The sequence below is a fragment of the Leopardus geoffroyi genome, chromosome B4, assembly GCF_018350155.1.
Source record: "Leopardus geoffroyi isolate Oge1 chromosome B4, O.geoffroyi_Oge1_pat1.0, whole genome shotgun sequence".
NCBI classification, from domain to species: domain Eukaryota; kingdom Metazoa; phylum Chordata; class Mammalia; order Carnivora; family Felidae; genus Leopardus; species Leopardus geoffroyi.
In genome coordinates, this window is record NC_059341.1 from 23,178,017 (window position 1) to 23,198,449 (window position 20,433).

At 36.4% G+C, this 20,433-nt stretch overlaps 1 protein-coding gene across 5 annotated transcripts; it reads left to right on the forward strand.

The window, feature by feature from the left end:
* The first annotated feature begins 141 nt into the window (after nucleotides 1–141).
* On the forward strand, nucleotides 142–9,747 carry THNSL1 (threonine synthase like 1). Of its 5 annotated transcripts, XM_045462756.1 has the most exons (4): nucleotides 173–347; nucleotides 3,750–3,812; nucleotides 5,978–6,151; nucleotides 7,395–9,747. In XM_045462756.1, exon 4 carries the CDS (start codon nucleotides 7,443–7,445, stop codon nucleotides 9,672–9,674), a length of 2,232 nt encoding a protein of 743 aa, XP_045318712.1. In that variant the 5' UTR covers nucleotides 173–347; nucleotides 3,750–3,812; nucleotides 5,978–6,151; nucleotides 7,395–7,442; the 3' UTR covers nucleotides 9,675–9,747. The 5 variants fall into 5 exon arrangements, with proteins under 5 accessions (XP_045318713.1, XP_045318712.1, XP_045318714.1 ...); XM_045462757.1 differs by lacking the exon at nucleotides 3,750–3,812 and having other exon boundaries at nucleotides 142–347; XM_045462754.1 differs by lacking the exon at nucleotides 173–347 and having other exon boundaries at nucleotides 941–3,962.
* The last annotated feature ends 10,686 nt before the right edge of the window (nucleotides 9,748–20,433 follow it).

Here is a 20,433-nt window from a genome sequence, read left to right on the forward strand (position 1 = left end):
GAAGGGCCTTTGCCGAGAGCTGGACGGGGTGGGGAGGAGCCTGAGGAGCAGGGAGGATTCACATAGGTGGAGCGCGGACTGCTAGTCACGTGTTCGGCGTGAGGTTGCTCGGGGCGTGGGTGTGGCGCGCCGGCGCGCAGGCCCTCCCTGACTGACGCAGGCGCAGAGACCGCAGCGCGGGGCTGGGGGCGGATCAGGCCTAGCGAGGGCCTCGGGCCTGGGCCGTGGGCGAGCCGGGGAGAGGCCCCGAGGTGTGGGAGTCCGTCCCCAGGCGGCAGTGGAGGCTCCTGGACGCTCCTTCCCATTTTCTTTCCTTTCCCCCCAGTCTTCTCAGTGTGATTTTCTTGGTGAGTGATTTGAGGAGAAAGAAAGGGAAACTGTAGAAACCGGTCCGTTCCCATCGCATGCCTTTCCCCTTTTCATTTCTGCCCCTTTCCGCTACTCCGTTGTGATCTCAACTGTGTCTGCGCGCATTTTCCCCGCTGCTTCTGCCTGGGCTGCCCGGAGCTCGCTCGGCTGCCCTGCTCGCCACCTGCGGGAGTGCGCGCCCACGTCCCGCCTTACGCCCATCCACCTGTCGCGCTGCGGTCCTCCCGGCCTCCCTCTTTCTCCTGCGCCTCGCTGCTTCTCTGCTCCGCCCGTTTACCTCTTAGTCGGGTCCCTCCTCTTAGGTATTACTCCACCGACGTGTGGACTGGCTGTTTTTAAAAAAAGCAGCCTAAACCAGAAGGAGAAGCTTTTTTAAAGGAGCCCTTGAATTTTTGCTTATTTTGTTTGATTGATTGGTTGCTGTCCCTTTTTTTGATATTGTCTTCTCAGAAAAGGTTTTATTCCGTTTTGAACCACCTGGTCTTCCATAAGCCTATTCACGTAAGATTGCTGAAAGAAATTCATATAGAAGCCTTTGCCACCCCGAGTCTCTAAAAGGCATTTTGGCAAGATTTGGGAAATAAGTTATTTGGTTTGAACCAAACTTACAGAGGCCACTGCCCTCAGGGAATAAAGACGGTCAGAGATAAAAGACAACACCAGTGTGGGTCGGCTCACTGCCAGGGTGCTCGGTGGAGAGAGAAAAACAGCACGATTGCTTCATTAACCTTTTAATTCCTACTTAAAAGGCTATGCAGAATATGTAGGTGCTGATCATTTGGGACTTTTAGTGAATTTCATTAGCTAAGAATACATTTAGTTTTTTCTTATCCAGTTAATCAGGTTTTTATCTTTATCCCGTGTGTTTAACATTTTATTTCAGATGGGTGACACGTTGGAAATGATGCTCCTGTTCACATCAGATTTTCTACTTTTTAAAACTTTTTTTTCTGTGTGTATATACCACTTTGTCCTTTTCCTTTCCCCTTTATGTTTTTTTTTTTTTTTGGGGGGGGGTTCTTTTTGCTTAGCATGTATAAAGAGAAAAATTCTTTTTCTAAAGAATACATACTTAACTTTGAACTAAGGCCTCCTAATGATAACACCATTAGCCAATGGATGGTCATTGGCCTAAAGCTTATAAATATTCTAATGAAGAAACACTTTGGGATGTTTTATATTATTCAGTTCCTAAAAGAGCCAGTAAGTGTAAAGCCTGTTACCTCCAGTTAGTACCAACCGACCTTAGCTACAGTCCTGACTCTTTGGTGTTACCAAATACAGTAATTTCACTGATGACAATGTATTTATTGTGGTTTTAAAAATACCAAACAATTTATGATCTCACTATAGTATATTTAGTTTACAGTCTTGATGAAATTGTTAAATCATTTAGAAAGGAACTTTTTTCCCTTAGATCCTTGGTCTATAATTCTGCTTGCCTTTTGAAAACGTATTTACAAAGAATATATTTCTATTTTTTTATAATTCCCTCAAAATAGCAATACTGTTAAAGAAAATATCCGTGTGCAATATGCCCGCCAGGAATTAGTATTGATATATTGTCAGAGGTCATGAACCTTTTCCATAAAGGGCTACATAATATTTTAGGCCTTTGCATGCTGAATGGTTTTGGTCAAAACTGCTCAACTCCACTGTTGTAGCTCAAAAACAGCCAAAGACAATACTAAACAGGTGAACAAATAAGCAAAGTTGTGTTCCCATAAAACTTAATTTACAAAAAGGGTGATTATCCAGGTTTTGGACAGATTTGGCCTGTGGGTTATGGTTTGCACAGACCCCTGCTATAAATGCTTGTACATACAAATTTGAGGTTTTTTTTGCTAAAGATTAATTTACTTAGATGAATAAAATGGGCATAGGTGGGAATATAAATAAGACAAGGAGGAGGAAAATAAACCCTGTGTAAGAGATACTCTTTGTAATACTTCTAAGTTACAGAGTTTAAAAGGATACTTAGGAAGTCTTGAATTAAATACTCAAGACCATTAAGAGGATATCCAACAGCAAAAGAGTAGCCACAGGAAAGGCTTAATCAGCTTTGATACTAAATAGGGACAAGGATGAGGGTTGAACTTGTAAATTCTACTTTTGATTATAAGAGCCCTGTGATTACAACATGGCACCAGAGTGTGTGTTCCTTCCACCCTTTCCACCTTGCTATTTCTAGGTAAGTTAGCAGCTGACTGACACAAAGGCTTGTTATGAGAAGATTTTTGCTCAGTGTAACAGAGCGGAATTTTACCCCCTGTGATTAGTTTATGTCTTAGTATATTTGCAGTTTTTAAATTATGTATTGGGAAACGATTTATTGCTGTAAAAATGCAGTCATTTTTAAGAATTTTAAAAAATCAGGATGTCTTACTTCTTAAGACAATGGACTGGATTAGTCATTCTTCTGAGAAATTTAGATTGCATTAATATAGGGTGACAAGCATACTCAAGACATGAATATTTTCAGAAGTTTATTGAACTATAGCCAGTTCTCATTATAAAATAATTTTTAAAGTGCTGTGTCTTATGTTTTATTTTGGAATAGTATGTTTTAAGTGAGTGAGAAATGCTAAATCATCCTGACTAAATAGGATTTTGAAGATTTCCCAGAGGAATTGGAAACTAGGTAATTTTATAATGGAATTGAAAAATTCTTCTCGACCATTCTGGAAGTAAAAATTGATAATGGATATGATTTTAATTGATGAGCAGTCATCTAGTGTGACCTTAGGAAAACTTCACTGTACATAGGTTGCTGAAAATTAATATGGTTTTTGGTTTAAAAAATGTAAGCTTATTAGCATTTATGGGAAATAATTTGAAAGTGATTTAAAAAGTGATTTCTTTACTTTTTTTCCCCTTGAATTCTTTATTCAGTTTTGATCAGCTTGCCACAGTAAAATTGTTAAATTTTGTGTCTTGAGATCAAAGAGTACGTGAATCATTATGTCCATGTGGACATTGTGTTTTTGTATTTTAAAGTTCTTGCTGTGACACTGACACATTACTGCCTTTTCATTTGTCTGTTTGAATGGCAGGTGTCTATTATGTCTAGAAAGTAGCCAGTGGAATTAGTGGATCAAAAAGCCCCACTCTAAGTGATTAGTAGGAAAACCTACTTAAAAAATATTACTGTATAATGTGCTGGTCTTCCACCCTCTTGAGGAGTTAGTAGGACTAAAATATTTTCATGAGGAACGTGGCTCTGCAAAAAATACTTCAGGATATTGGGATAGTAAAACCTGAGTACTTTATAGCCAAGTGATTTGGTCTAAATACCGCTTTTGTTTTCTGACTCTTGTAGTTGACTTCCATTTAATTGGAAATTGTTTTGTCTGTTGGCTAAAGGAAAATTGCCTTTTCAGTGTCACAACATGGCTTTGAGTCATAAAGGAGGATGATATGCAGTTGATCCTCACTTTTCACAGGTTCGACATTTGTGAATTCTGCTCGCTAGAATTTATTTATAACCCCACGGTAATTCCCTGCAGAACCTGTGCATTCGTTCATGGACACACGCACTGTGGCGAGAGATAGGAGTCTCCTGATGCACGTGCTCCAAGCTGAGGTCAAGCAAGGTGATGCTGTCTGCCTTCTGGTTTCAGCTCAAATATGGCCAACAAGTGTCCTTCTCCCATTCTATTTAGTGCCACATTTTTCACATTTCTGTGCCTCTAGTTAGTGATTTTGATGTTTACAATGGCCCCCAGAGGGCTGAAGTGTGCTTAGTGTTCCTAAGGCAATAAGGCTATGATGCACCTAACAGATAAAATGTGCGTTAGATAGGCTTCATTCAGGCATACGTTAGAGTACTATTGGCTGTTCAATGGTATTGAATCAAACATATATATGTACAAATTACATATTAAAAATATAAAAAATATATAAAATGTCAAAAAATATATAAAATGTCTTTAAACAGAGACATAAAACAAGGTTATATATTGATCAGTTGGCAAAAAGGTGACTAGAGGCTCACAGGAACCTAACCCTGTATTTCCCCAGGAGCAATGAGAATATTCAATAATCACTAATTTAGTACTCACGGTGACTTTATAGAGTATAACTACCATGGATAACAAGAATTGACTATATTACTCTTAAGAACCTAATTTCCAGATGGAAGTTACATAGTGTGGGTATTATTCATCTTGTCTTTTGGTTTGCTTACAATGGATGTTGAAGCCCTAAAATTAATTTGAGGCTAAAATGTTATAAAACAAAATTCAGCATGTTACTTAAAATAGAATTCATCTTCTTTATTTTTCTTTAACAGTAATACTATTTGTTTACATATTATAGCCCTTAACAACTCCCTTCTGCTATTTCTCAGGAAGCTTTTTATTGGTAAATAATACTGATACAGAATTAAATTGAACTGTCATAATTTTCTATTTTTAATTCATATAAAGTAAAGGAAAACTCAGGTTACAAAAGATAAGGTGAATGATGCACAATGTTTGTGTTACAGTCTTCTACTTTTAATAGTTGATGGTGAGCATTGTAGTAACCAACACAAAGTGGAGAAGATCAGTTAAATCAGAAGATTTAATGTTCATAAAAACAAACCAGCTACTCAGGTAATATTAGAATGGTTGCTAATACGGACATCAGAAAATTACACATTGGGAAGTAAAAAAAAGAACACACACTGTGATGTTATAAGCCAAAGCCTCCTGAATAGGAGGTTAATCAGGTTGTTTTATAAAGTGCCTTCAAAATACCTAGTGTTCTCTCCTCCAGGAAAAATAACTAGTGTTAAAGTACTTTACTAGAATACAGTTCAATAAAAGAGATTGCTGAAATGGCTCAAGTGTATCGTTCTCTGGTCCTTTGTTTACTACAGGAAGAGAATTAGACTGCATAGCAAAACAGTTCTTGATTCATGGATAAGTACCATTATTTTCTCTGAAGGTTTATAAACTAACCAGATCGTAAAAAAATATACTTAGCCTTGAGTCTAGGTATTCTGATTCAAATTAAATGATTTTGGTCCACTGTTTCTGCATGGCAGTAATTAATATTACCATATATGAGAATATTCTTATGTGCCAGCCACTGTGATATGTGCTTTGAATTTCTTATAAGCTCAGTTAAGTAGCCAAGAGGTACCTGTATGTAGCCGACACTGTATTTGCACTTTTTACCGTAGGTTATCATTGCGTACAAATCATGTAGTGATTCAGATGGATAAAACAACCTACAAGAGAAATTCAAACACTCATTTTATAGCTTTAGGCCACAGATTTAAATTTTTCTGTCATCACTAAACAGTTAAAAAATGAAAATTTTAGGTGTCATTGTGAAAGATTGTACATTTATTATTATTTGGTAATATTACTCTTTCATATTGCTTGGCGGAAAAAATTCCTTCAGTACGGTTTAATAAAATTTCTTTTGTAAGACACAGATATTGAAAAAAAGTATCTTAATCTTTTAATAATAGATTTGGGGAAATGGGAAAGGGGTCAATTGATTATTTGTCTATACTTTAAAATTTTTAGGTAGGTATTTTAATAATAGACCAGTCTATGTGTGGAATTTTATAATATTATATGCAGTGATGATTAACTTGAAAATTTTTCTATTAGAGACTCCGTTTTTTTGCTAAGATTGACTTTGCCTCAGCATCAACAAACTCTTCATCTAAGATTGGTTCCTGTGTGTCATATATTTACAAGTCAGTGGAAATTACAAGTCAGCACATACAAACTGAAAAGCCAAATAAGGAAATGTAATCCTTCTCTTGACAGTTCTAATTTAACTTGTAAGTTAAATTCGGCGTTAGTTTAAAGTGGTTTAAATGTTTAATTACAGAACACAGTATTACAGATAATCAGAGTAGTAAATGATTGAAAGTTTTCAGAACATATTTAAACATACCACCTAATATTTAATATGGCTTAGTTGTGGAACGTGTGAAAAGCCCCACTACATGTCTGTAGAACTCCTGTAGTGAATTTACATGAACATTGCAGCAGTTCCTAAATTGCATTTTGCACACGACTAAGAATTTGACTTGTATGGCTTACATTCATGTTTTAATGGTGAGTATATTTCCAAAGACAGGGATCTGACTAGCGTGGGGAATTGCAGAGCTGCTCTGCATGCCAGAATAATTATTTTCTCTCATCACTGGAAGCATTCCTGAGGCTTTTTTTTTTTTTTTTTTTTTTTTTTTGCTATCACTGTAGAGTCTGGAATTTGAGTTAAGTCTCTCCACTGATCATGTTTAGAGGACAGAAACAAAAGTGACAGTTTCATGCAGATAAGGTTATAGATACGTAGCCTTTGACTTTGCTATTAATTATCGATTTTTTCTTAACTATTTGCATAATATTATACCTTTCATTTTAGCTTTTTAAAAGTCTTCAATATGAAAAGTATGTAAGAGTGATCTTTTACAATATGCATATAAAAGACACATAAGACAAAAAAATGTCATACCTTTGCCCTATCATTTGGGAAGTTATTTAAGTGTTTTGTAAGCAAATATTTTAGCCTGCTTTCCTGTTGTGAGTTTTAGAAGAAACTTATAAGTCTGTCTGCATGTTCATACAACTAAAGAGAAATATGAAGAATATTACTCAGCTTTTGTGAATTGCAAGTAAATAGCATTCCAAATAATCCTTGTTTATATGGGTTATAAACCAAGAAACAATTTTCATTACAGGAAAAGAACTACTACTCTGATTGTGTGTGTGTGTGTGTGTGTGTGTGTGTGTGTGTGTTTTAAAGCCTCTGTGATAAGGCATTTTCTGAATAAAGTGTTGCTTATAGTTACAAATTTCTAAAGTTTTGATGATTCAGTCTTGAGATCGAAAAGATTATTAAGAGATATCTGTAATATTTGAGAATTTGGGTTTAAGTACTTTTTAAATGTCCCATACATTTGAAATATTTCTAAACAGTTTATGTACAGTGGACATGGTTATTTTCAGTCCTGTTGGGACTTTAAGTCCGTTGAAATTAGTAACCAAATGTCTTTTTTGTTTTTATGTTTTGAAAAGGGCTAAAGCCAGTTTTTAGGTTGACTTGGGCAGAAAAGTGAAAAGAGAATGCTCCACTTTAACCGATGTCCGCATCTGAAACAAATAGCCCAGAAATGTTTTCCTAGTGTACATGTTAGAACGGATAAACATGTGCAGCTGTTTCTTTCAAGAACCTTTGCACTTGCAGAATTCAGGAAGTCATGGCACTCAACCCACTCTCTTGTCGGAGACAAAAATATTATCCTGATGGGACCTCCTGGTGCTGGGAAAACAACAGTAGGCAGAATAATAGGTCAGAAACTAGGTTGTTGTGTCATAGATGTGGATGATGATATCCTTGAAAAAACCTGGAATATGAGTGTGTCTGAAAAATTACAGGATGTTGGTAATGAGCAATTTTTAGAAGAGGAAGGAAAAGCTGTGTTAAACTTCTCTGCATCTGGAAGTGTGATTTCCCTTACTGGGTCCAATCCAATGCATGATGCTAGCATGTGGCATCTGAAGAAAAATGGGATAATTGTATACCTGGACGTACCTCTAATAGATCTGGTCAGTCGTTTAAAATTCATGAAAGTAGATAGGATTGTAGGTCAGAATGCTGGCACATCTATGAAAGACTTACTTAAATTTAGAAGACAGTATTATAAGAAATGGTACGATACCCGTGTTTTTTGTGAAAGTGGGGCTTCCCCAGAGGAGGTAGCTGACAAAGTGCTTAATGCAGTTAAAAGATACCAAGATGTGGACTCAGAAACGTTCATTTCAACAAGACACAATTGGCCTAAAGACTGCAAGCAGAAGGTCTCAACAAAATTCTTTAGTGAAGCAGTGATTGAGGGGTTAGCTTCTGATGGTGGACTCTTCGTTCCTGAGAAGGAGTTTCCAAAATTAAACTGTAGGGAGTGGAAAAGCCTCGTAGGAGCAACCTACATAGAAAGAGCACAAATACTATTGGAAAAGTGTATACATCCTGCTGACATACCTGCTGCCAGATTGGGAGAAATGATTGAAACTGCTTATGGGGAAAACTTTGCCTGCTCAAAAATCGCCCCTGTCAGGCACCTTTCAGGCAACCAGTTCATCCTGGAGCTGTTTCATGGACCAACAGGATCATTTAAAGATTTGTCTTTACAGCTTCTGCCTCATCTGTTTGCACACTGTATTCCACCAAGCTGCAATTATATGATACTTGTAGCTACGTCAGGAGACACGGGCAGCGCAGTCTTAAATGGCTTTAGTCGTATTAATAAGAATCACAAGCAAAGAATAGCCGTGGCCACATTTTTCCCTGAAAATGGAGTAAGTGATTTTCAAAAAGCACAAATAATTGGCAGCCAGAAAGAAAATGGGTGGGCAGTGGGTGTCAAGTCAGATTTTGATTTTTGCCAGACAGCTATAAAAAGAATTTTTAAAGATTCGGACTTTACTGGCTTTCTTATTATGGAACATGGAACTATCTTAAGTTCAGCTAATTCCATCAACTGGGGCCGACTGCTTCCCCAAGTAGTTTATCATGCTTCTGCATATCTTGATCTTGTTAGCCAAGGATTTATTTCTTTTGGAAGCCCAGTGGATGTCTGTATTCCCACAGGAAACTTTGGTAACATTTTAGCAGCAGTGTATGCCAAAATGATGGGAATCCCTATTCGAAAATTTATTTGTGCCTCTAATCAGAACCATGTTCTGACTGATTTTATAAAAACAGGACATTATGATCTGAGGGAAAGAAAAATAACTCCTACCTTTTCACCATCAATAGATATTCTTAAAGCTTCAAACCTGGAACGACATTTACACATGATGGCTAATAAAGATGGAGGGTTAATGACAAAATTATTTAATCAACTAGAAGAGCAGCAGCACTTCCAGATAGACAAGATGCTAGTTGAGAAACTTCAGCAGGATTTTGTAGCCGACTGGTGCTCTGAGAGAGAGTGCCTTGCAGCTATTCATTCCACCTACAATACTTCAGGGTATATTCTGGATCCACACACTGCGGTTGCAAAAGTGGTTGCGGACAGAATGCAAGACAAAACTTGCCCAGTGATTGTCTCATCTACAGCTCATTACTCAAAGTTTGCACCTGCTATCATGCAGGCTTTAAAGATTAAAGAAATCAACCATACTTCATCAAGTCAGCTTTATTTACTGAGTTCATACAATGCATTACCTCCACCTCATGAAGCTTTATTAGAAAGAATGAAGCAGCAAGAGAAGATGGAGTACCAGGTCTGTGCAGCTGATGTGGACGTCCTAAAGAATCATGTGGAAAAACTAATACAAAGTCAATTCATATAAAAATGTTTTGAGTAAAGTATTTTTTTCTGGTGATAAGCATGCAATAATAAATCACAAACATTGATTTGGAGTACGATAGTATTTTCATTTTTTTTGTAAATACATCTATACATAGGCCTGTTATCTTTTGGAATTTCAATAACCTAATCTCAGTGACTGAACATTGTACCTGCACATGCTGCTGGGAACCTTGTCATCTAGAAGTGACAAAAGGGTAGCATAGTGCATGGACCTTTGTGCCGTTGTGCAGTGCTTTGCACTCGTGAGGGATATGTCAATTTCCACTCATCCCACTTTGAAGTGGACCAAAATGTCTGCTATTCATCCTGGCAATTAAAATATTTAAACAGTCATTTTGTAATACATCCGTAACCATTACTAGGTTTGTATTGACTAGAAAGAGAATTTATCATTCAAATGGCAAACTTGTATGGAAGAAGTAGTAAGCCCATCTCTTAAGATAGGGCCAGTGTTTTTAACTCTCCTCAAACTCCACATTTTGGACTACAGTTAATGGTATGTATCCTACATGATCCAAATTAGATAAGTGCTTTGTCCTTCACATCCCTTTGGATAGCTATAGTTAGGGTGATACAGTTTGAAAATCAAGACACATGATTAAAATCTAGGATGTAATTATCAACGGAACTACTTAGTAGTGGATATAGAAGTAAAATTACTTATCTCTTTCATGAGAAAAGTTTTCCCAAAGTTCTTAATAAAAGTTTTCCCAAAGTTCTTAATAAAAGTATGCTTATAGTTATAGGTGGCAGTTTTTCCGTATTATTTGGAATCCATTCCTATATAATTTACCTATTATTTCTCTTTATAATGAACATTGTCTCTTTTGGCAACTGAAATCACACACAATCATACACACACATTTAGCTTTCTTTTCTTGGTAGTAACTATAATTTTAACAATGATTTATATTTGTGAATTTCCTGGATATTTTATTTCTGAATTAAAGATTGCCACTAAGAGGATCTATAGTGTAATGGACTACTCTCAGCCACAAGATGGCATTCCTAACATAATTTGTCTTTGCTGATAACGTTCTGCTTCATTTCCTAAGAGACCTACCTCTATGAAGAAGCATCTTAAAAGTTGTAAAAAAAAAAAAAAAAAAAAAATTAGCTGAATGAGCAGAAACAATTTGTTTTAAAAATATAAAAATTCAAACCAGTTTTATGTTAACATTAGATCTCTGGCTTGTTTCTACAAAGCTCTAAAACCAAAAATTGAAAATCAGAAGCAGTGACAAAATAATGGAGGACTCAAAGTTCACTTATTCATGTGTTCTTACTTTGTTTACTTATTTTTTTGCATATCTTATTTTTTTAAAGAATATCTGGTTTAAGTAGATGGCATATTTAGAAAATGCAGCTAAATGTTTGCTGTGTGTATAAGAATGCACTATTTCTAAAAGGAGGACAAAAGTTTTGTTTTGTTTTTTTTTTAAGACATGATTTATGTCCTTGAGAACCGTAGTTAGGGAGGCAAAAAAATCATGTACAACACAACTATGCAAGATAGTTGATGAGTTGATGAGTAAGTAAAATATTAGTGATACAGCTAAGTGTTGTAAGGATTAAAAGAGGCAAGGGTTGCCATGGAATAGTCAGAAAACGTTTCACCCAGGACGTAGAATCTGCGGTGAGTCTTGAAGGATGGGAAGATTTTCTAGGTGAAAAGGAAGGGGAAATACATTCTAGGCAGAGGGAAGGGAAACGAATTAAGGTGAAATGCCCAAGAGAACGCTGGCATTTATTTATCTGTAGTCCGTTTGTTCTCACTGCCCCAACCTGTTACTCATGCCTTCACTTCTCAAAGCCAGCTCTGTCCTTTCCCTCTCAGCTGATAACCTTGCCTCATTCAAGAGGAGCAAGCTACCATATATGATGGACTTGCGTTTACAGCGACTGTATGAATCTGTGCCTGTTTCTATCCTTCCTTACTGCCCTTTGGCTGGATTAGTCGTGCTCCCCCTCAGTTCAGAGGCGAACCTCTTCAAGTGTGCCTTGCCTAATTAGTCATCCCTGCTGTTTCTCCGCCCTCTCCCCTTTGATGGAAATGTTCTGTGTCATTCAGATGCTCTCCATATCTTAGAAAGCACGAGAGCAAAACAAAATCTCTGTAAACATTCATATTTCTTCCTATCTACTCTTTTATTTCTTTATACTCAAGATGAATGCTCTTCAAAAAGAGTTGTCTACATGTACAGTCACCATTTTCTTGCCTCTCATTTTCTCCACTTTGTCAAGTATATGCACAGTTTAAGAATGAATAATAAAACAAATACCCATGTACTCACCACCTTGCTTTGAAAGTAGAACATTACTCACATCTCTGATAGCCACACTGTCTTCTCTTTGATCACGTGCACTTCTCTCCCCCAGAGGTAACTATATCCTAAATTTTCTATTCATCATTCCCTGGTTTGTTTTTATAGCTTTTCACTGTTTAGTTTTTCCTCTTTTTGAATTTTATGTAAATACACTCACACTGCATGTATTTTTACATGACTTTCTCTTGCTCAAAAACTTTAAAATTCATCCATGCAGATGAATGGAGCCACAGTTATTAATTTTTATTACTGTATAATAGTCCATTGTATGAATACCACCGTCTATCCATTACCAGTTAGTGGACATCTAGATTGTTTAAGTTTTATCTGTTCTTATATGCAGTAGGTACACTTTTGTAAAATTTGTGTTGAAGGTTAGTGAATATGAACTTTCAAACGTTTGTGCTTCTTTCTAATAACATGTAAAAATCGATATCATATCGGGGCGCCTGGGTGGCTCAGTCGGTTAAGCGTCCGACTTCAGCTCAGGTCACGATCTCGCGGCCGTGGGTTAGAGCCCCGCGTCAGGCTCTGGGCTGATGGCTCAGAGCCTGGAGCCTGCTTCTGATTCTGTGTCTCCCTCTCTCTCTGCCCTCCCCCATTCATGCTCTGTCTGTCTCTGTCCCCAAAATAAATAAACATTAAAAAAAAAATTTTTTTAAATCGATATCATATCTTGGCATTATTAAAATAAAAATTCTTTGTGAAATGAAAATTATTATCAAACTTCTGGCTATGATTATAATTTCTAGCTTTAACTATCTTTGAAATTATTTTATAATGCCGTAACTATAGTGAAAATAATATTTATGAGGAAAAAATTAATATTACATATTAATAGAAAATCATAAAATATGTTTCCATCAAAATAGAGTTTAGAAGGCAATAAATTATTTTGTTTGAGGTTTTTGTCAGATTGGAATAGCAAATCACTTTTAAAAAGAATCACTTATGCAAATACTGTTTCACTCCTATAAATAATTTATAAACCTTATGTAATTCACACTACTTAATGTTAGTTTTTTTTTAAAGGCCGTTTTCATGTGAACCTCAAACCCATGAAAACATAAATAGTATAGCTTTTGCCCCTGTCCAGGAACATGAATAAAATCTACATATGAAATATTTATTTGCGTGGACCCTGAGTGTGTGCTCCAACCATTAAAATCAGTAGTTTCATCTCTTCAAACTTTAAAACAAATAGTCTCTTTCAAAATCAAAGTTAGCATAAGCTCCTCTGAGTCAAAACAGCAGAGCCAAGAAGGTTTCCAGTGTCATACAAAAGTGACCTGTCAAAGACAGGAAACCGAATCAGCATGTCTAACAATACTCTGATCCATTGGCATTTTTTTTCACCAGAGCTCTACATCAAAAAGTTGAATTTGCTTCCAATAGAAGGCTGCATTAGTCAATCTAGCTATTTTTCTTTTAAAACTCTTTTATTTCTGAGTTCTTATGACTTTCTTCTTCCAAGTGGTGATAACAATCGTCTTGAGGAGTCACTGCACTGAAGTTACATGTGCAGATGTGTCACTAATTAGGTTATCATAATAGACTTTATTGAGAGTTTAGTGGCCTATAATATGCAGAGTTAAAATGGCAGGTTAAATTTCATTTATTAATAATAGGAGAGCTTATAATTTAACTTACTTAAATCCATAATGAATTGTTTTAAATAAATTTTCATATTTGGTGAATGAGTTCTAAAATTAGTCAATGTAATATCATCTCATAACAAGTGTAATGGTATCCTTACAAGGCTTTTTGAACAAATGCTTTGTTGTTGTTTTTTCAAAATGGAAACTTTGAGATCCATTCTCCGGAGTTCATGAGAAATGCTAAAATAAGAGAAACCTCCAGAAGCCGTTTGAACAGTTTGAAGTTAATGAAGTTAATACCTTTTGACGAAAAGGCATCTTCTTGGCACTCTATGACACAAATATTAACACATGTTGATTTTTAATTGTTTAATTGTATTTCAGATTAAACTAGGCTTATTTGTACTCATAGTAATATTAAAATTTAATTATGTGCTCAACAATGGGTTTCTTTCAAAGCCACGTAAAAAATACTGTTTCGGGTACACTTGGCAACATGTGTCCCAGGGTGCTAATCCATGTGATAGTACATCTTTTTCTTTAAAATTAGAGGACTTCTGTGTTTCAAAGCGTTTTGTGTACAGCATTCATTGTCTCTTGTTCTTATTGAATAACTAGTATTTTGGAAAACAAATTCTTGGGTAAGATTTAAAGTTTTAATTTTAGCGCTTTGAAGAAAGAACTTGAATATTCTCACCTGTTACCTAAGATATCTTCTCTTTGGCCAAATAAAATGGCTACTCATCTGGTAGGACCTGAAGTTGATATAAGGTTTTATTTTGATTTGGGTTCCAAAAACATAATTCGTCAAGGATACCTGTTTTCCCTTCATGGGTCTCAGAATTGGATTGACATTTCTTTTACCTATTTTTAATGACTGCCAGTCTCTGGTAAAATATTATTGATTATAAACATTGATAAACTGCATAATATTTTAAAATTGGGTCTATAAATTAGGAATTGTGGAAAGAGAGGGCTAAATAAGCTGCCCTTGGGCTCAGAGGTGGAGGTGTGTTGCTGGGTGAGATTAGCTGGCAAGAGGAAGTTTCTCATCTCCATAGGTTAGGGGGGTGTCAGTACTGATAGATGAACTCTTGGGGGAGAGGGAAATTCATCTTTAAATTTCTACTGTAGTAAACACAATGTAGTGATTAGTAAATGTTTACCAAAAGATACTGTGTCTTACTTAAATTTGGTCTTTTCTGGACAATTGATCTCCTTTTACCTCAGTTTCTCTATGTGTTATAGATGGATAATACTTATAATTTGCCCCACTCTTTGAAGAACAATGTCACTGAGATTAGTAAATAAGCGCACCCTCTTTGGAGTTAAACTGCTATATAAATAATTTCTATATAAATGTTCTATAGTGACTTGGGAATTAATTCCTCAACTGGGAGTATATGCCCTTGATCAGGAATGCTCTAATGAATTACTGAAAATGGTAGTCTAATATATTCGGAAGGTAGGTGGTTTATTCCCAGGGCAGTAGATTTCAAACTATAGTGCACATCAGAATGAACTTGGGTATGAAAGACACTTGTTGGGGTGAGCACTGGGTGTTATACACAGGGGATGAATCACTGGAGTCTATTCCCGAAATCATTATTGCATTATATGCTAATTTGGGTGTAAATTAAAAATAAATAAGTAAATAAAAAAATTAAAAAATATGTAATAAGGGGCGCCTGGGTGGCGCAGTCGGTTAAGCGTCCGACTTCAGCCAGGTCACGATCTCGCGGTCCGTGAGTTCGAGCCCCGCGTCAGGCTATGGGCTGATGGCTCAGAGCCTGGAGCGTGTTTCCGATTCTGTGTCTCCCTCTCTCTCTGCCCCTCCCCCGTTCATGCTTTGTCTCTCTCTGTCCCAAAAATAAATAAACGTTGAAAAAAAAAATTAAAAAAAAAATTAAAAAAAAATATGTAATAAAAAAAAGAATTAACTTGGGTCCTTGTTAAAAATACTGATTCCTTAGGTTCAGGCTTAGGTTCTGGCCCATCAAGTCAGGAGTAAGACCTAGAAACTGGTATTATATGTTTATTATTTATTTATTTATTTATTTATTAAAAAAAATTTTTTTAACGTTTATTTATTTTTGAGAGACAGAGACAGAGCGTGAAAGGGGGAGGGGCAGAGAGAGAGGGAGACACAGAATCCGAGGCAGGCTCTGGACTCTGAACTGCCAGCACAGAGCCCAACGTGGGGCTCGAACCCACAAACTGTGAGATCAAACTGTGAGCTGAAGTCAGACACTTAACTGACTGAGCCACCCAGGTGCCCCTAGAAACTCATATTTCAAAAAATTATTTATAATTATGGGAACATGCAGATAACAAACTTACCACATTAACCTTTTTTAAGTGTACATCTCTGTTTTTAAGTGTACAGGACTGTTAGGTATATTCACTTGTTGTGCAACCAATCTCCAGAACTCTTTTCGTCTCGCAAAACTGAAACTCTATACACATTAAACACCTCCCCATTTCCCTCTCCTGCCAGGCCCTGGCAACCACCATTCTACTTCCTCTTCCTATGATTTGGCTACTCTAGTTATCTCGTATAAATGGAATCATACAGTATTTGTCTTTTTGTGACTGCTTACCTCACTTAGGACAATGTCCTCAAGTTTCCATCCACGTACCACATTTTGTCTGTCTGTTCATCCACTGACGGTCACTTACATTGCTTGTACATTTTGGCTATTGTAGATACAGCTGCTATAAACATGGGTACAAATATCTCTCCAAAACACCACTTCCAAGTTTCTTGAATGTATTTCCAGAAATGGAGAATGGAGTTGCTAGATGGTGTAATTCTATTTATATAATTTGTGTATGGGGGTGGGGGGGAACTGCCATATTGTTTTTCATAGCAGCTACACCATTTCCTATTCCCACCAATGGGGGCTTGTATTAGTTTTAAATTGTGCTTTTAAAAACAGAGTTATACATATACTTAATTTTAAAAGTCAAACAGTTTTGAAAAGCTGAGGAGATGGCAGACTATTGTCCCCCCAAAAACATTTCCAGTATCCTGAGATTTGAGTTTTTTTTTTTTTTAATGTTTGTTAATTTATTTTGAGAGAGAGGGAGAGTGAGCAGGGGAGGGGCAGAAAGAGAGGAAGAGAGAGAATCCAAGCAGACCACTCTGTCAGGGCAGAGCCCAACGCAGAGCTGGATCCCACAAACTGAGAGATCATGACCTGAGCCACAATCAATGTCGGACCCCCAACTGACTAAGCCACCCAGACACCGTCCCAATCCTGTTTTATGTTAGGAAGTAAAGGAAGGAGGAGGGAGTTGAAGTCAAAAGGTGACTGATATCTGTAGACTTTGAAGAAGGTTGAGTAACTTCTTTGTCCTTAGTCAGTTGATCTTTGCATGCAGGAAGCTGTTCATGTCATTCCTGTAAATCTTAAACATAGCATAGTCATTTCTGTATGTACTTCTCTCCTCAGGTGAAGTAGATTTGGGGTAAAAAGCACTTTTTGCAAATCCTAGCTGTAACATGCTTACTTGCAGGGCTAAGCAGAAGTTTCTAAAGTATAGATCGCAGCAGCAAGGGAAATAGATGCAACATGGAGTCAGACATGCTAAATTCCTTCCTGGTACACATATTGGCACATTAATCCTGCTTTAAGGAAACCTGTTTCAACTATGTTTAACCCTTCCTTCTCAAATTTATTTGTCAATTGAAAGGAAAATTATAAATATTTTGCAGGACATACTTCAAAAAGTGTTAGAATAGGGAAATAAAGGCTGAGGACTTTGAAGAAGTTTCACGGATCTTAAAGTAGTGCCTCTACATCATTTTTTTTAAGTAAGGAAACAATTTAATCCAACCTATTTGAAAATAAAATGAAAACTAGACAATAATGAGTACAACATAAAATTTATAGGGATGCAGTTACAGTGGAAGTCAGACATGTAAGGCTTGCAATGCATTTAATATGTATGTGCATGTACATGTATGCATATATGTGTGTATATGTATATATATGCTAGAAAAAGAACTTATAACTCCCTACAAAAGACTTAAGAATTAAGGAAAATACCAACCAACACTCATGACTGAATTACCTGCCTTCATTAATCATAACCATAGATTGGCTATGGATATAAGAGTTAGACAAAAATTAACTAAAGCATTCTGTGAAAATCGGTTATATATAATTACAGAAGAGAATATTATATATTTTATTATTGTTTATAATTTTGCTATACGTCATTTACTCAGTAAAGGTATAACAAACACCCACTTTTTTTTCAGAGAGCCTTTTACTACTACTGCACTGATTATATGGCAAACATATAATATCACTTTTCTAAAATCAGAAGAAGTTTTAATTCCAAAACACATTTACCCTATGGGTTTTGGATAAGGGATTATGAACCTGCTCATTTTAGCACAGTTCTCTAATAGAGCAGAAAATATATGCAAGAAAATAACATTTCTACTGGGTCGAGTGGTTTAAATAAATGAGTTAATATCCTGATTTGACAAAATTTAAGATTATTCGTATTTGTTTTGAGTTTTACAAGGCTCAAGTCAAGTAGCAGTTTTCAAAAAACAGTTTTACTTGCCCTCGATAGTACTTTCTTCCTCTCCAATTTCCAAGCAGATTATCTCTCCAATCTGGTTGAGATTTTAAATATAATTGGTTGACATAATATTTAAACAACTGCCAAATCAATATGGGTCATTACCAGAAAATACATCATTTCTTGTAAATTCCACATCTGTGTAGTTTCTTGTCTAATAAAGCAATGTAACTTAATCCTAAAAGATCCTAATAGCTTGTTTTTTCACAGTATTTTGTATATTTTCCAGATGAAGAGTCATCAGGTCAAGAGGTACCCCTTTTTCTTTTCAATGTGGTAGTCTAGTATGAAGAAATACAGATCGTCTTGCTCCTGAGAAAAGTTGACTATAACAATATTTTACTGGCAGTGGAAAGAAGGAAAATATTAGTTTAAATCAGGTCAAGAGCATAAAATTTCTACTGGGCAAAAGTAGTACCAAAATGAAATAAAATTTTAGGGAAAAAATAACCAAAGTTAAAATATCCTTTGACATATGTAGGCCATTCTTGTCGAAGAGGAAAAATATACATGTAGGAACTTTATAATTTTCAAAATGGTTACACACATATTATTTTATTTGATTTACCCCAAACCTCAGATAGGTTGATGTGGTCAGCAGAATGAGAGGTTCAGAAATTATGATTTGTCCACATACACACAGTCAATCAGATTTAGAGATCTTATATTCTACTAATCACAATTTTAGGAGAATAATGTATAAACTAGAATGCAAATTTATTGATTGATAATGGTAGATATGTTTTTCTAGGGACCATAGATTTGGTTTTCTCCATCCAGGACCCTCCATCCCTTATATGAAAATAGGAAATAGGCAGTCAGTAGTTTACTTGGTAAACATGAGGTCAAACCAAAGAAAGTATAGTTTTAAGGGATATTTTCCCTCACAATCTTCTGTGTCTATCCCATGAAAAGAAAGTCACTTTAGTGAACATAGTATTCTTACCTGCTTGACTCAAGGTCATTCTTCTCTGGACAGTCCTGCTGTCTGGACCCACTGCTAAATTTTGATCTTTGGGTGTCAGTTCACTATACTTCAAGATCGCACATTTGGGTGAACGTGTTCCTTTTAGGGACTTGTTACAAAACAAAAAAGTCATAGTCTCAGCACTTGGGAAACTTATGGAGAACTTCGATAAGTCATTTAACTTAATACAAGATCATGTGATAAATATTACGAGCAGTACCAGAGAGAAACATGGTGTGTCCTGAGAAAGCTAATTAGGTCTTTACTTTCCCTTGAAACTGATGTTCCTTAAGTATCTGACCCACTTTTCTTTGGGAAAGAAACCACAGTGTTGCACAGACCACCACACCACAAGCACAGTGCAGGGAAGGATATTTGTTGGCAGAGGATGCCCTCTCCTATATTGTTCCAAACAGCTTTGCTCTGACTCCAAACCTGCACACCCTAACCAGCAAAATAAAAACATGGGAACTAACCAAATGTTCCCTCTTTGAAAGGCAGTTTAGAAATCATTTATTGCTATTCAAGTATATTCTTGGGTCTTCTCAGGCTTCTGATTTCCTAGGAGCCTATCAAAGTAATCCTTTTAACCACGTATAGTATTGATAAACACAAATTTTCTCTCTCAGCAGTGTTCCTGATTAAGGTTAAGTCTTCTTGAAGATTGGTGTACTTAACAATTGCCTGGCTAATGCTTCCCTAACCCACGTCAAGCCATGATCATGTTTCAGACCTGAAACTATGCGTCGGGAACCAAGAAGAGAGACAGACTTGAGAGTGAGGGACTAAAGAAGGTATTCTGGAGGAGATGACCACATATGAGTCAAAGATTAAAAGTCAAGGGGTGCCTGGGTGGCTCGGTCAGTTAAGTGTCTGACTCTTGATCTCAGCTCAGGTTGGGATCTCATGGTTTGTGGGTTCGAGCCCTGTGTTGGGCTCTGCATTGGCAGTGTGGAGCCTGCTTGGTATTCTCTCTCCTTCTCTCTTTGCCCCTCCCCTGCTTGCATTCTGTCACTCAAAATAAATAAATAAAAACAAAAAAAATTTTTAATTAAAAATAAAAGTTAAGTGACATTTACATAGGTAAATTGGTGGGCAGTGGGAAACAACATGTCCTGAAGTACAGTATGTATTGTTCAGTTTGCCTGGAACAAACTGTGTAAATGTGAGGTTATAAAGATGAAGCTAGAAAAGCAGGCAGGATCCATGAGTTTATAATTTTTGAAGCTATGATGTGTCGCTGAGGGA